The 13,289-nt window shown below is 39.1% G+C and overlaps 2 protein-coding genes across 2 annotated transcripts; one reads left to right on the forward strand and one right to left on the reverse strand.

The window, feature by feature from the left end:
* Window positions 1-1,133: 1,133 nt before the first annotated feature.
* On the forward strand, window positions 1,134-7,779 carry LOC148327645 (rho guanine nucleotide exchange factor 19). The gene is made up of 12 exons (XM_088309973.1): window positions 1,134-1,383; window positions 2,685-2,831; window positions 2,898-2,974; window positions 3,745-4,034; window positions 4,426-4,586; window positions 4,701-4,853; window positions 4,937-5,066; window positions 5,366-5,440; window positions 5,520-5,612; window positions 6,107-6,255; window positions 6,371-6,535; window positions 7,375-7,779. The coding sequence occupies exons 1-12, from the start codon at window positions 1,163-1,165 to the stop codon at window positions 7,418-7,420; spliced, it is 1,707 nt and encodes a 568-aa protein (XP_088166099.1). The 5' UTR covers window positions 1,134-1,162; the 3' UTR covers window positions 7,421-7,779.
* A 250-nt stretch (window positions 7,780-8,029) lies between these two features.
* On the reverse strand, window positions 8,030-11,364 carry cplane2 (ciliogenesis and planar polarity effector 2). The gene is made up of 5 exons (XM_088309974.1): window positions 10,854-11,364; window positions 10,630-10,782; window positions 8,986-9,110; window positions 8,775-8,914; window positions 8,030-8,614 (listed from the first exon to the last, which is right to left on the reverse strand). Exons 1-5 carry the CDS (start codon window positions 10,963-10,965, stop codon window positions 8,422-8,424), a joined length of 723 nt encoding a protein of 240 aa, XP_088166100.1. The 5' UTR covers window positions 10,966-11,364; the 3' UTR covers window positions 8,030-8,421.
* Window positions 11,365-13,289: the final 1,925 nt, after the last annotated feature.

Here is a 13,289-nt window from a genome sequence, read left to right on the forward strand (position 1 = left end):
GCTGAGCCTATCCCTGCTGACTACGGGCGAAAGGCGCACTACACCCTGAACTGGTCGCCAGCCAGCCACTAGAAAGTGAATATTTGAATTGAAATCTGAGTATTTGAATTAAAAACGGAATATTTGAATTTTAAATTGAATTATTGAATTGAAAGCTGAAATATTGAATTACATGAATTGTAAATGGAAAATTCAGATTAAAAGTAAACAATAAATATACAATGGTGTTATTCAATAATTCAGTTTGTAATTCAATAATTCAGTTTTCAATTCAAATATTCTGTTTTCAATTCAAATATTAAGTTTCTAGTGACACAAATATCTGCCCATAGTCAGCAAGGTGCCGCTTATCCTGACTGACAACCCGCAAGTTTTTAGCAAGTCGAAGAGGGCATTAAAATCGTGCTTGGTCTGCTCCGATTGTCGGCGCACTGTTTCATTCGTCCCCACATGGACAACGAGCCGGGATACGGATGGTGGAAGGAAGAGAAGAACATCGGGCAGGATGTTTGCTATGTCCTTAACTTTGGCTCCGGAAGCGGAGAAGGCGGAAGCAAGCAGTCGCGCTCACCGGTGATTACTGGACTTCTCTCAGCAACCACAACGACCTCGGTGTGACAGCCCATTATTTTGACCCATTTTATTTGCACTTTGTTGGCATTTTATATTTCTTATATTACTCCGATTTGATCCCTTAGAAAGGCTGTTGGGATGCTGTATTGTGTGACTTTGTTTGTGTGAGTCAAATCCAATGCTTTGTTTTTTCAATTTAAAAAAAGTATTTCCATAAAAACAAAAAATCTATTCTCATATATTACAGGTATTGCAATTCAATAAAATATTGAATTATATACATAACATACAAAAAATGGGAGGGATTTTTTTAAATTAATAAAGGGATTTTTTTTACAATTAATAAAATGTGCTATGAAAAAATGCGATTAATTATGATTAAATATTTTAATTTGCTTGACAGCAATAATATATATATATATATATATATATATATATATATATATATATATATATAGTTAGATAGAAAGAAAGAAAGAAAAGAAATCTTGTAATTTTATTTGAAAAAGGGTTAATTATCGCACCTGTCCTGCGTTTTTTGATTGACATGCAATTTAAAAAGAGGGATTGTCGTCGCGCAGTAAACAAAATGGCTGACTTTGACAGCACAAACGAAAGCAGCAACAGCAGCAGTATAGGTGGAGACGTCTTCGCTCAACTGCTGGCTTTCTTTGAAGAAATTTGTGCGGGACGAGGGAATCACAAGTGCCAACTTCCCACTATGACCACGACAACGGAGCAGCCTCGTAGGCTGGACTTGAGCACAGAGGAATCAGCATGTGGCCAGGTGGATCCGAGCCAGAATCGCGGGTAAGAACGTTACGTGACGTTTTTACAACAGCTTTTACAGAAAAACCCAGTCAATGAGAGGTGTATTTTGCTATTACTACTATTATTATTATTATTATTTAATTTTTGCCAGTCAAATGAGAAATTAAAGTTAAAGTATCTGTCCAGCCAAGATGGCCCATTTTCCACTAACAAGCTCAGTTTATATAGATATAAATGTATGTATATATATATGTAGGGGTGTGTGTGTATATATATATATATATATATATATGTATGTGTATGAAAACTGAAATTACTCAATTTTCTTTTATTTCTATTCATTTTGGAGAAATTGGGAAATAGGTGGTGTCTTGAAAAACGCCTACTTTTAATGAGTAATATGGCCACGCCCCCCTCCACTCGCTCCATGTTTTGCTTAAAGGAACTGATTACCAACTCTCCATTGGAAATTATTGCACTTGATGCTTATAAAGTCCAAAATGTTGATCAATTGTCACCAAAGTTCATGTGGACATCCCTACCTATGAAAAGGATTAAAGATCCATACCTCCTTCCCACTCTCAGCCACTGTCAGCCTCCTGAGAATTGAAACAACTTTAGTAGAGCTAAATGTCTGAAATATAACCAGTTGGGGTTCGTGTGCGCATTCTTGCTCTTGTCCGCTTCAGGCTGTGTAAGTGGAGAATCGCTCGGCACGGTATTTTTGATTTTGTGGAAGTGATCACATGAGCTCACGTTTCATTCCAATAAACCTAAACTATTTTGCAGAACGCTTTTATACTGTCACAGGTCGAAGTAGACAAGAGTAGTAAAGTGCATTTTCATTTTTGTGATGCTCGGTCGCTGTTGTAGACAACAGAACTGACAACGTGAGCTATATTACATCGCTTGCCTACCTGTTTTGACGTAGATGCTGAAACTGGAAAAAAAAATAATTACAACTCCTAAAGGGGGCGTGCCAATTTGTCGTAAATCTCAGCACAAAAAGTCCAGAAATCACTACAGTCTTTTAGGAGGCAAGGAGGGGTTTCATACTGGTGTCATTTTTACATATACTCTTAAAGGGACGTCCCCAAGCTGGTCCCACTGTAGTCAGAGCCCAACTAAATATTTTTACTTTTACTGAATTCTGTGGGGTTTTTTTTAATGAATAATGCATAAATAAATTATACATTTTGTAATTTGACCACTTTCCAAAAATAAAGCTTATGATATATTACGGAAAAGAGTGGCTAATCAATTAGCCACCAATTTACATGACAGTTTCATAAACTGTTCTAGTCTGTGGAAAAAATTCATTTTATTCAATCTTTTTTTAGTCCTCCTTCATTAGACATCTCATCAGCCATCAGGTCGGTTGCCGTGATGGGAATGTGGAATTTCTGGAAAATGCACAGCGTGTCCAAGTTGTTTTGGACTCCCGGACAGAAGGAAAATCCAGTGGATCAGGATACCACAGAAGAAGAGTAAGGTGTTATAAAAGTCTGAAATACACATTTTCATCATGGCATTTAAACTAATTGTGCTTTCAGGCCTGTGGAGGAAGAGGATGAGGAGGAGGAGGAGGAGGAGCCCGCTGTTTCCTTCCAGTCGAAGTACGTTCACCAATGTAAGTGTAGTTAAATATTGTACAGCCTAATAGAGTAGCAACACTGCATAATTAATATAACACCGCATGTACATTATTTTTAAGAATTTAAGAATGTATTTTTAAATTGTACATCATATTTATTTGCAGATATTTTTAGTATAATTTTTTTTCTTGTTTTTTATGTAAATGACCTTAATTCTTCTATTACACAATGCCGTGTCAAAGAGTTTGCTATACATTAAATATTTTGATAATTTTTTTAAATCCTTCTGTTGGCCAATGACGTTAATTTCATTTTAATAAAAATATTGTACTATATATTTTTAAAAAATGTTGTGCAATTTTCACAAACTTAAAATTTTTACTTTAACACTTATTTTAATGTGAATATAGTGCTTGCCTGTTACTAACATTTCTTCACATATTGTATCTAAATTAAAAATACTAATGAATGTTTTAAATTTGCATTTACGGAATGTGAACCCTTTTTCACAAATTATACTTGACTGTCTTTCAAAGTATTTACTGAAGATGACCCTATTCACAATTAACTTTTAATAAAAAAAATTCCACTGACAATAGTTACATTTTTACTTTAATAGAAAAAGGATATTACAGATTATACTGATATTGTGACTATCAGTTTTGTAAAGTAATTGCTAGTGGTACCACTTGTTACCTGAGGTAAAAATTAGGTCTTTATATTTTTTGTTTAATTGAAGAATTTGGAGAATATAATGTTTTTATTTTTTTCAAATGACTCGGTTTCCGGTTTTTTTTACGCGCAGGCCCGCTCTACCAGGACTATTGTGTACAGGCTGTCAGAGACGACCTCCAGAGGCTAAACACAAAGACCTCCCTGTCGGAGCTAATCGCCCCCCAGTACCTGCAGGGTCTGCAGTCCCGTCTCACTCACCAAGAGTCGCCTCGACAGAGCTCGCCTGGGTCAACCTCGCCCTCTCCTGCGGATCGCCACGTGATCCGAGTGGCACCATGCACCCTGTGGCAAGACTTGGATGAGGTGAAGGCGGCCGGTCTGCTCGGCAGTCTGTCTTCCCAACAGATTCGACTTCAGGAGGTGCGACGTAGTTCTTGGATGTAATCAAGTGAGGTGGACTCTAATGGGATTTGTGGTTGATGGTCTGCACATCAGCCATACAATTGTGCAGTCCAGGGTTAGAATCTCTTGGCTCCTCCTCGACATACAACATTTTGCGAGCCCTGCTGCATTTGAAGTCAGTGAGTGATTGAACCCAAAAGGTTTATAATTGCTCATAAATAGTGGGGAAGTACTACTTTTAAGGCAGCAATTATTACAGGACTCTTGAATGTGAGTACTTGGTGAGACAGAATTGGTGGTGGGGAAAAAAAAAGTTGGTCATATTTTGGTTACGGAGTTCACAAAGTTTCCACTGTACATAATTCTAAATGACTTCATTTTTATTTATTTATTTATTTTTTTTATGTAGTCCATGTTTGAATTGATCAGCTCGGAGGCGTCTTACTTGAGGAGCTTGGGTGTCATTGTGGATCACTTCTGGTCGTCCAAGGCCCTCAAGCACACCTTGTCCCAAATGGCGCACCACACTTTGTTCTCCAACGTCCGTCACGTGAAGGCCGCTAGTGCGAAGTAAGAGCGACGCTACTTTCCTCCTACTCTATTTAAAGACAGTTAGGCTCCAGCTCTCAACTATAGAAAAGAGACAATCCATGCTCCCCTTTTTAAAATGTAAACTTCTTCTAGGTTTCTCATGGACCTGGAAAGCCGCCTGGGCGAGAGTGTGTTTTTATCCCAGCTAGGTGACATTGTACTTGACCATTGCCCCGCCTTCCGCGCCCACTACGTGCCTTATATCACTAACATGATGTACCAGGAGGCGCTTATCAACCAGCTGCTGTGAGTCTGCCATATACAGTAATGCCATGTTTTCTTGCTGCTTCCATGTGCATTCATTCTCACTGCGCTTTTCCCAACTCAAGGCAACAGAACAGTGACTTTGTGTCATGTCTCAAGCAGCTCGAGGGCGAGCCGGTGTGCCAGAGGCAGCGTCTCAAGTCTTTCCTCGTCCTTCCTTTCCAAAGAATCACTCGCATTAAGCTCATTCTGGAGGTCATTTTGTGTTCACGTTTACTTGTCACTTCTTTAGATAGACCTGCCTTTACACATACAGTTGTGTCTTTAGGTTAGTATTGGGATTGTTTTATTTTTGTCTAATACACGCTCTTCTCAAACACACTTTAACCTGGATACACGCTCTTGCAAAAAAAAAAATGCAATTTAATTCACTAAACAATTCCAAGCGGTTTTACATCGCCTGTGCTCCAATTATAAACTGCTGATGGTGTACATTTAAATTCATTAGAATGTGCAGGTGTACCTAATAAATCTGGGTGTCCATTTTGCCTCAGAATATCCTGAAACTAACTGAAGCGGATTCAGATGGTGTGTCATATCTACACAAAGCAAAGGACGCCATACATGAGGTGCAGTTGAGTTAATTCCATGCAATTAAATAAATAAATTCACAGCACATTTCATCCTTGATATTTTTGTTTGGACCAGATCGTGATTGAGTGCAACGAGGGGGTCAAACAAATGAAAGTCATCGAGCAACTGGTCTCCCTGGAGATGCTGCTGGATTTTGGCAAACTGAAGGTTATCCTTTATTTTTCTTTGTCAGTCTGCTGGACTGATGGAACAGCAAATGAGCTCTTGGATTGTTGGTTTGCTGTTCAGCAGTTTTGTGCCATTTGTGAATGGTCATTTACATGACAGCCTTTTGTGGGGCGGGGTAATAATTCTAGTATTTGGCTATTTTTGATTGCTCAAATCCTTTTTTGTTGAAGGTTGGATCTTTTATACATTATTTCGAAATGTATTACAAAAAAAAAACAATGTATTAAGAGCTTGCATCTTTTCCATATTTAAAAGGACATATTTGTCATGCAGCTCATTAGCAAGTGTAGCACTGTTGAAATAATTGTGGCCTCCCCTCCATCATTTAAATTGCACATCCCTGGCCAACTAGTAAAATTCCTTAAGTAATTTTAAATCTGTCACTATCAATTAAAAAAACTATGCGAGAATGCTGATAAAACGGTGGATAATTCTGAAGAAATATAATTGCTCTCTGTCTCGCAATCTTTCAGGCGATTCCTCTGGTCATAAGTGGACGTTTTTTGGTGCATCATGGTCCCTTGAGCCTGGTGACTGTGGAGAGCAACCCAAATGTAACAATGCTCCTCACCAACGTCCACCTTCATCTCTTCAACGACTTGTTAATCCTCTCCTCAAAAAAGTACTTGACCTGTAGTGTGACATTAAGCCAAATCTGTAAATGTGCCCACACTCCAAGTAGAACAAAAGATGCATGTACTTGATTACTTCCCACTAAATCTCTGTTTTCATGTCAGGGAGACGCGCTTCCTAGTGGAGGACCATGCCAAGTTCCCTACGTACGTCCATGTGGCATCTCTGAAAACGGAAGCTCTCGGTCTACCGTCGGAATCCTTCCTGTTACACCTCTCTCGGAGTCGCACCGGACACCCGACTGCCATGATACTCGTTGCAAACAGCAGGTACAAGAGAAGGGTTGGGGGATACAGTAATCTTGCGGGGTTGGGAATATCTATATAAAGAGTTTATAGTGTAAATGTACCACAAGCATTTTTAGTATTTCGAACTCCACTTCCAACAAGTACCATAAAAATTAAATGGTTGACTGATTTGACATTTGAAAAAAAATATATAAAATATGCACACAGCAAAAACTATCCATAACTTTCATGAACAAACCAGGCTAACATTGACTCCTCCCTGGCATGCAAAGGTTTGCCAGCCTTGCTGCTTTTGAAGTCAGTCAGTGATTGAACCCAAAAGGTTGAATTGCGCATAAATAGTGGTGAAGCACTACTTTGGTCTAAAACGAAGCTTCAATGTAGTTCCTTCACATGAAAATTCCACAAGATAGCAGCAATGCACCACCTTTGTCTAAATGAAGCTTCTGAACTCCTATCAGCATTCTGTGCTTCAACATTATGCCTTGGCATCAAACTGGTGCCGTTGCTTTGACCCAGGGAGAAAAATAGCCAATGAAGGAAAAGTCCCTCCAGAAAAATAAGTCTTGCTAACATTGAAGTCCATAGAAATGCACATTCCACAAAAGTGTAAAATAAAACTGACACAACTCCCTGAGTTTTGTTTAAAAAAAAATGGGGTCAACTGTTAACCATGATGATGCAACTGAAAAATGGATCAGTTTCCCCTTTGCCACAGAAGGAGCACAACAAAAACAAATTGCTGTGTGGATAGATTTCCATGTTGAGTGGTTGGACGCAAATTTGTAAATAGTGCTAGTTATTACTGTGCCATGTTTTTCTGAGATTGTCAACCATTAATTGTTTACCTTTGGCCACAGGTCAGTCAAGGAGCAGTGGATGACGGTGCTGAAGAATGGTGGCTGATAAATCGTTTTCACTTTTTTATTTTTGAAGATTTTATGCATTTTTTTTTTTTTGGGGGGGGGGTATTGTTCACATCCTTTGTGCACCATGGTAGCAAACTAACACTAATGCATCAAGTTCAAGACCTGCATCACAATCACAACTGAAATTAACTTGTAAAATGAAATCGCACTCACCTTTTATATGCATGTATATCTCTAAGGTGTAATTGGTTCTCTTTGTGGCAGAACAGTGGCACTTTTTTTGGTTTAAATGATTATCTGATTTTAGCGTATTAAATTGTTCATTCAGATTGTCTGGTAATAAAAACAGATGTGATTTCATAACACTAAATGAATAAAATATTAAGAAATGTGAAAGTGTTGCGTTGTCTCGCATTTTCAAAAATGGGCATATAGACTTACTTTGTAGTTTTATTTCACTCTTTATGGGTGGGCTGGGACTCTACAGACCGTTTCTTAAACCCCTTTCAAAAGTTTGAATTTTATGTAGGTGAAGAGACTAAGGTGCAATTGTATTGAATTATCTGCAAAAAGGTGTAAATGTACGACAGTTAGGCCTTGAATGCGTTCAATTCATTTTGTGACCATGCTATGAATTTTATACTGCTCACTCAATATTGTACTTTATTAAAAAAAAAAAAAAAGACAAGCATAAATGGAAGCAAAGGAATAAACTTTTGTCACACTGCATCAATTCAAAAGCCATCGTGCTGCTTTTGCTGGTGTGGCCACACGGGGGCAGTATAAGAAGCACAGAAGACTGTAGGTTGAGGGACTCTTATGTCAGGGCACCAACGAACTATGCATTCTACTACTATTTCTCAGCAGGACTGCAAAATCGGTGCTTTTCTGTTTGTCCTATCGATTATTGCTTTGGTGGGGGGGAAGATGACATAAAAACCTGTGTTTTGTAGAAAGTGGGAAATGACAGTTTTCCTGTAACAAAGTAGCTGTGCATTTAATCTTCTCTACACCTCAACGTGGACTTGTCAACCACTGCTACGTCTGGTGTCCAGCTGTGACGCAGTCCTGATGCCACAAACCCTCAGCCAGGGTGTTGAGGAGGAGCGCGGCGACATCCAGCCCGTCACCCTCCTCCCCGCCACCCGTGCGCAACACCGGTAACTGCCACGTCTCCTGGAAGCCCCTCACAACCTTCTCTGAGACATCGCAGTGCATGAACAGGTCAAATCGGAGCAAAACATTAAGGAAATTTTTTATCTTAACCTTGCGCAAGGGTGCATGCACACCCTATTAACTCGGGATGTGCCTGTGTTAAGAATTGATCACATTCAATCCTGTTCAATGGAATTCAACTTCAGGAAATTGGGTGTGTGTATATGAAAAGATACTTTGTGCCGACCACCAAAGTCACAACTGTACCCCCAGATGATTCATTCCACTTTGTAATTTGATTGGCGAGATCATCAAACGATGTTCTGTCAGTAAAGGAGAAGAGGAACAGAACTGCATCCACCTTTTCCTTACACGACTGGAAGAAAAAGGAATGTTTGACTTAATGTTCTTGTACAATAGTGTAATAGGAGTGCATATAAATAATACCGGGAGCAGATGGTCGAATCGTCGCAAGGCATTTTCTCCACAGTCCCACAGCTGAAAACGAAAGAAGAGAACTCTGCCACTTTCTTTCAGCTTTACTGGCCAGTAAATCACGGTCGTCTCAATGCCTTCGACACAGAAAAATGGACAAACATGACCGTCAAGTATTACTTCTGAACCCGATCCCAGCAGACTTAATGCAAGAGAGGCAAGCGCAGATCCAGGACTGGTTGCCAGCCAACATTCACACCAATTGAAAATTTAGTCTTCAATGAACATAACGTTCAATCAGGTCAATAAATATTTGGACATTGACACAATTTTCAGCAATCAATTTCTGTATCACACCACAATGGTTTTGAAATGAAACAAGATGTGCTTCAAGTGCAGACTGGGCTTTAGTTATTTGAAGGTATTTGCAGCCTAAATCAGGTGAATGGTGTAGGAAGTCCATTTTCCATTTCCATGTGACTTCCACTTTTATGGGAGTAAAAGTAATGCTACAAAATCACACACTGGGTTTCCTTTCCGGTGATGCTCTGCCAAGCCTGCTGCAGCTGGCTTCAGCTCCTACTTGTTCTTTGGGCATTCCCCTTATAATTTTGTCTTCAGCAAGTGAAATGCATGTTCTTTCGGATTCGGGTCAGGTGACCGACTTGGCCAGAAGTATCACACTCCTTTTCCTTTATAAACAATTAGGTTGCTTTTGCAGTTTGCTTTGGGTCATTGTTCACCTGCATTGTGAAGCGTCGGCCAATCAGTTTTTAATGAGTTAGAAATATTGCCTGAAACACTTCAGAATTATTTTTTTTGTCAGCTGTCCCATCAATACATAGGAATGCCAGTTGCACTGGTAGCCATACTTGCCCACACCATGACACCACCACCACCACCACGCTTCACTGATGAGGTATGCTATGGATCTGGAGCAGTTCCTTCCCAACGCCATACTTTTCTCTATTCACCATTCTGGTACAAGTTGACCTTTGTCTCGTCTGTCTAAAAGATCTTGTTCCAGAACTGTAATGGCACTTTTAGATGTTTCTTGACAAACTCTAATCTGGCCTTCCTGTCATTGAGGCTCGTCAATGGTTTAGAGCTTGTTCTTTTCTCTCTTTTTAAGAACTTACCAAATGGCTGATTTGGCTACAACTATCGCTATCTTTCTAGTGATTTTTAAAAAAATATTTTTCAGACTAGTGATTGCTTGCATTTCTGATAGTGGCAGCTCTTTAAACTTCATATTGAGAGAAGACTGCACCAGATTCCAAATGACTGCCAAACCTGAAATGTAATGAACTTTAGGCCTTGTATCTGACATGGAAAAGCTGAGTAGCTAATTGTTTAAGTAACTTTGGTCCCTTAAAAAGGTAGAGACACGTATAAAATGTGATCTAATTCCTGCACAGTTTACCTATTTGGATGTAAATACCCTCAAATTGAAGCTCAGAATCTACACTTTAAGCACATATTGTTTAATTTCAAATCCATTGTGATGTTGTAAAGAGTTGGATTGCTGAAAATTTTGTCAATGTTCAATTATTTATGGACCTGATTGTACACGATTTTGGAATGGGTCGCTTTAAAATTACGCGAGGAATTACAAAACATGTCAAGTGACTGCATGTTATGGGTGCAGGGTCCTACCAATGGTCTCGTAGTGCATGCTGGGTATTTTCAAGCCGGCCAGGCGTGCTGCGAGGGCACTTTTACCCACCCCACTTTTGCCAGAGAGAAAGACCTTATAGTGGACCGTATCCACGGGGAGATGTGGAGGCATCACTGGAGACTCCAACAGACCTGTCCGCACAAATGACGATAAAAATCTCAATTCATCGCTGACCAAATAACACAACATTTTTGTAAGATACCGAAGAGCTTGCGTTTCTTCTTGTGCAGTATCTTGCTGAAGTATTCTTTGCTGTCTTTGCATCGGTGCCAGTCGGCTACGACGACAGAGCCGCGTTTGGGAGCTTGAGTCATTTTGTTAAAAGTTCGCAGCTAGTGTAGGGGCAATGATCACGAAAATAAAGAGACGCCAGTGTTGTGATTAGGTCGACTTTTGTGTTGGTTCGCTAAGAAAGAGTGCATTTAGAAGGAAATTCGTCTCGTTACATTTTTATCTCCCCTAACATCAACACTGTTGCATTTTATTACGTCATCCTTGCGACTTCCGCTAGCTTTGCTCTCTGGTTTAGGGCTCCGATGACAACTGCGTGAAATGCACTGTATTCAATTAATACGTCTTGGTAAACTATTACACTACTAAATTAACTTTCGTTTGGACCCAAATCATATCCCCACATAGTCATAAATTAACTGAAATCCTGTCGCCAAACATAATTAATAGTTTGATATCACCCAGCAGCCGCTGTTTTAATACGTCACTTCCGCCCGATGAACGCCAAGGCTGCGTTCATGTCCTACACAAAAGTCGAAAATTATTTCAAAACGCCACTCGATTGGAAGTTTTGTAAAAATTTGATTCAGATGTCATCGTATCAGTACTTCTAACTACTGCGGTACTATCAAGTGCTGCTTGTATTCACGTCATATTTTAAACAATTAGTATTTGTATCTAACTATGCTTTAAAACAGTATATAGTATTGACACCCGTCGTTGCGTTTTGCTTTATTTCGTTTCTGGAAACTCGCCTTTTTTTCTTTCAATGTGTTTTGAATCAGTGTAATTTTTTTTTAAGTATTAGACGTTAAATGTCATTTCAACCCCTTTGCATAATCACGGTTATATAAACTCTCAAATCGTTCAGCTAAACGTAATGAAAACAGAAGCGAGCGCTGCGTTCATGGCCGATATTAAGTACTTATTTTCTCATCGGCTATCTGACAAAAACATTTGATCTACTAACCACTTCGGTCAATTGGCAGTCTTTATCTTGGTAATAATCACGATAACAATGGTTTTGTGTTATACCAGGCAGTCATCGTTTTACAACGCCGCTAGATGTCACTATATTCCTTTTCGTTGTATCCGGGATACAGATCATTCAATCGACTTGAATTTTGTGCATTAAAACAATTGTAGCATTAAAACAACCCGCATTGTGTGTACCACTTTTCTAAAGATAAAGATATTCATTCATTTAGTACTTGAATATTCTTATATCTTACCCCACCCAAAGTAACAAAGAATGCAATATCAGCAATGCTTTTGCGGCTCATAAAATGCGATGACCGTGACACACATTTCCTCATTGTTTGGCTTAGTCAAAAGGAAAAAAAAAGAAAGCAGGTGTTCCGGGCACAATGTCACACGGTATAATATTATACTAGGTATAAGGTATCTAAACCGTGCAAGCCTTTGCACGTCAGACCTATAAACGTGTGAACGTAAATGTTGTCCTGAGGCAATGATACTGAAAATTCCACACCAGATGCTCACATGTTGAGTTGCCTAAAGAATGTACTTTATGTGGGGTGTTGCATTCCTCTTGACTCATACGGTCTGCAAGGGGGATTTGATATATTTCTGTTGCACTTTTAGTGTCAGTCAACAGTTTGTAAAATGCAAAACAAGGTACACATACTGATAATCATGCCAAATCTGCGCAAGTCATTATAATTAAAAGATGATCCTTTGTATGATGTGGTGTGTGTTACGAGTGATCTTACCTCCAAGATTGAGCATGGTCGAGAATGATGATCGGCAATGTTAAACCTGCTCAATAGTTAGTATGGCAAATCCATTAGTGATTGGTCAACGGAGTTTGAGCATGTTCTCTTCAAATAAAAAGTTTGCAAGGTTTACCAGATATCTCCAAACTATTATCCTGACCGATTATTCTGTGGTGTTGGGTGTGGTGACAGTGATTTTTCTTCGTGGTTGGCCGAGCTGATACGGTGGCAAAATGACCACACACCAAAGTATAATCATTTCGCATAATCTGTCAAAGACATTTAATTGGGCCTTTATTTTGGGCAGATTATTTGTATACGCTTAGCTCCATTCATCTTTATGACAAATTTGTGGTACATTTCGATGTTAGTAAAGACTTTCTAATTTAAAGCAGAGTGCACACATAATGATAATTGGGTCAAATTTGAGCCTTTTCGCCCCCATCTTCCAATCAGTCACCACAGGGCCAGATGTTCCTAAAAGATTATCATAAGCAATTTTCCTGTGGTGTGGAGAGTGTCGACAGACATTTTTCTTGCTCAGAAAGCAGTGGGGGCTGACGATCATAAAAGTTAAACGTTCAATTTTTACGATCACAAACCCTTATGTCTCTCACATTGAAAAAAAAAGATATTTGACAATAATGTATAATTCATTTTCTAGCTCCATA

The sequence above is a fragment of the Idiotropiscis lumnitzeri genome, chromosome 11 (genome assembly GCF_059441095.1).
Source record: "Idiotropiscis lumnitzeri isolate Australia: NSW breed Sydney's pygmy pipehorse chromosome 11, RoL_Ilum_1.0, whole genome shotgun sequence".
Taxonomy (NCBI): Eukaryota; Metazoa; Chordata; class Actinopteri; order Syngnathiformes; family Syngnathidae; genus Idiotropiscis; species Idiotropiscis lumnitzeri.

Bases quoted from the DNA above. Each gene is read 5' to 3' on its own strand.
- cplane2 (XM_088309974.1), bottom strand. From the start codon at position 10,965: ATGACTCAAGCTCCCAAACGCGGCTCTGTCGTCGTAGCCGACTGGCAC. The intron at 9,111-10,629 runs GTAGGACCCTGC...TCTGTGTCGAAG, and splicing joins CATGCACTACGAGACCATTG to GCATTGAGACGACCGTGATT. The intron at 8,615-8,774 runs GTATCTTTTCAT...TGTTTTGCTCCG, and splicing joins ACTTTGGTGGTCGGCACAAA to ATTTGACCTGTTCATGCACT.
- LOC148327645 (XM_088309973.1), top strand. From the start codon at position 1,163: ATGGCTGACTTTGACAGCACAAACGAAAGCAGCAACAGCAGCAGTATA. The intron at 2,975-3,744 runs GTAAGTGTAGTT...TTTTACGCGCAG, and splicing joins GTCGAAGTACGTTCACCAAT to GCCCGCTCTACCAGGACTAT. The intron at 5,613-6,106 runs GTTATCCTTTAT...GCAATCTTTCAG, and splicing joins TGGATTTTGGCAAACTGAAG to GCGATTCCTCTGGTCATAAG.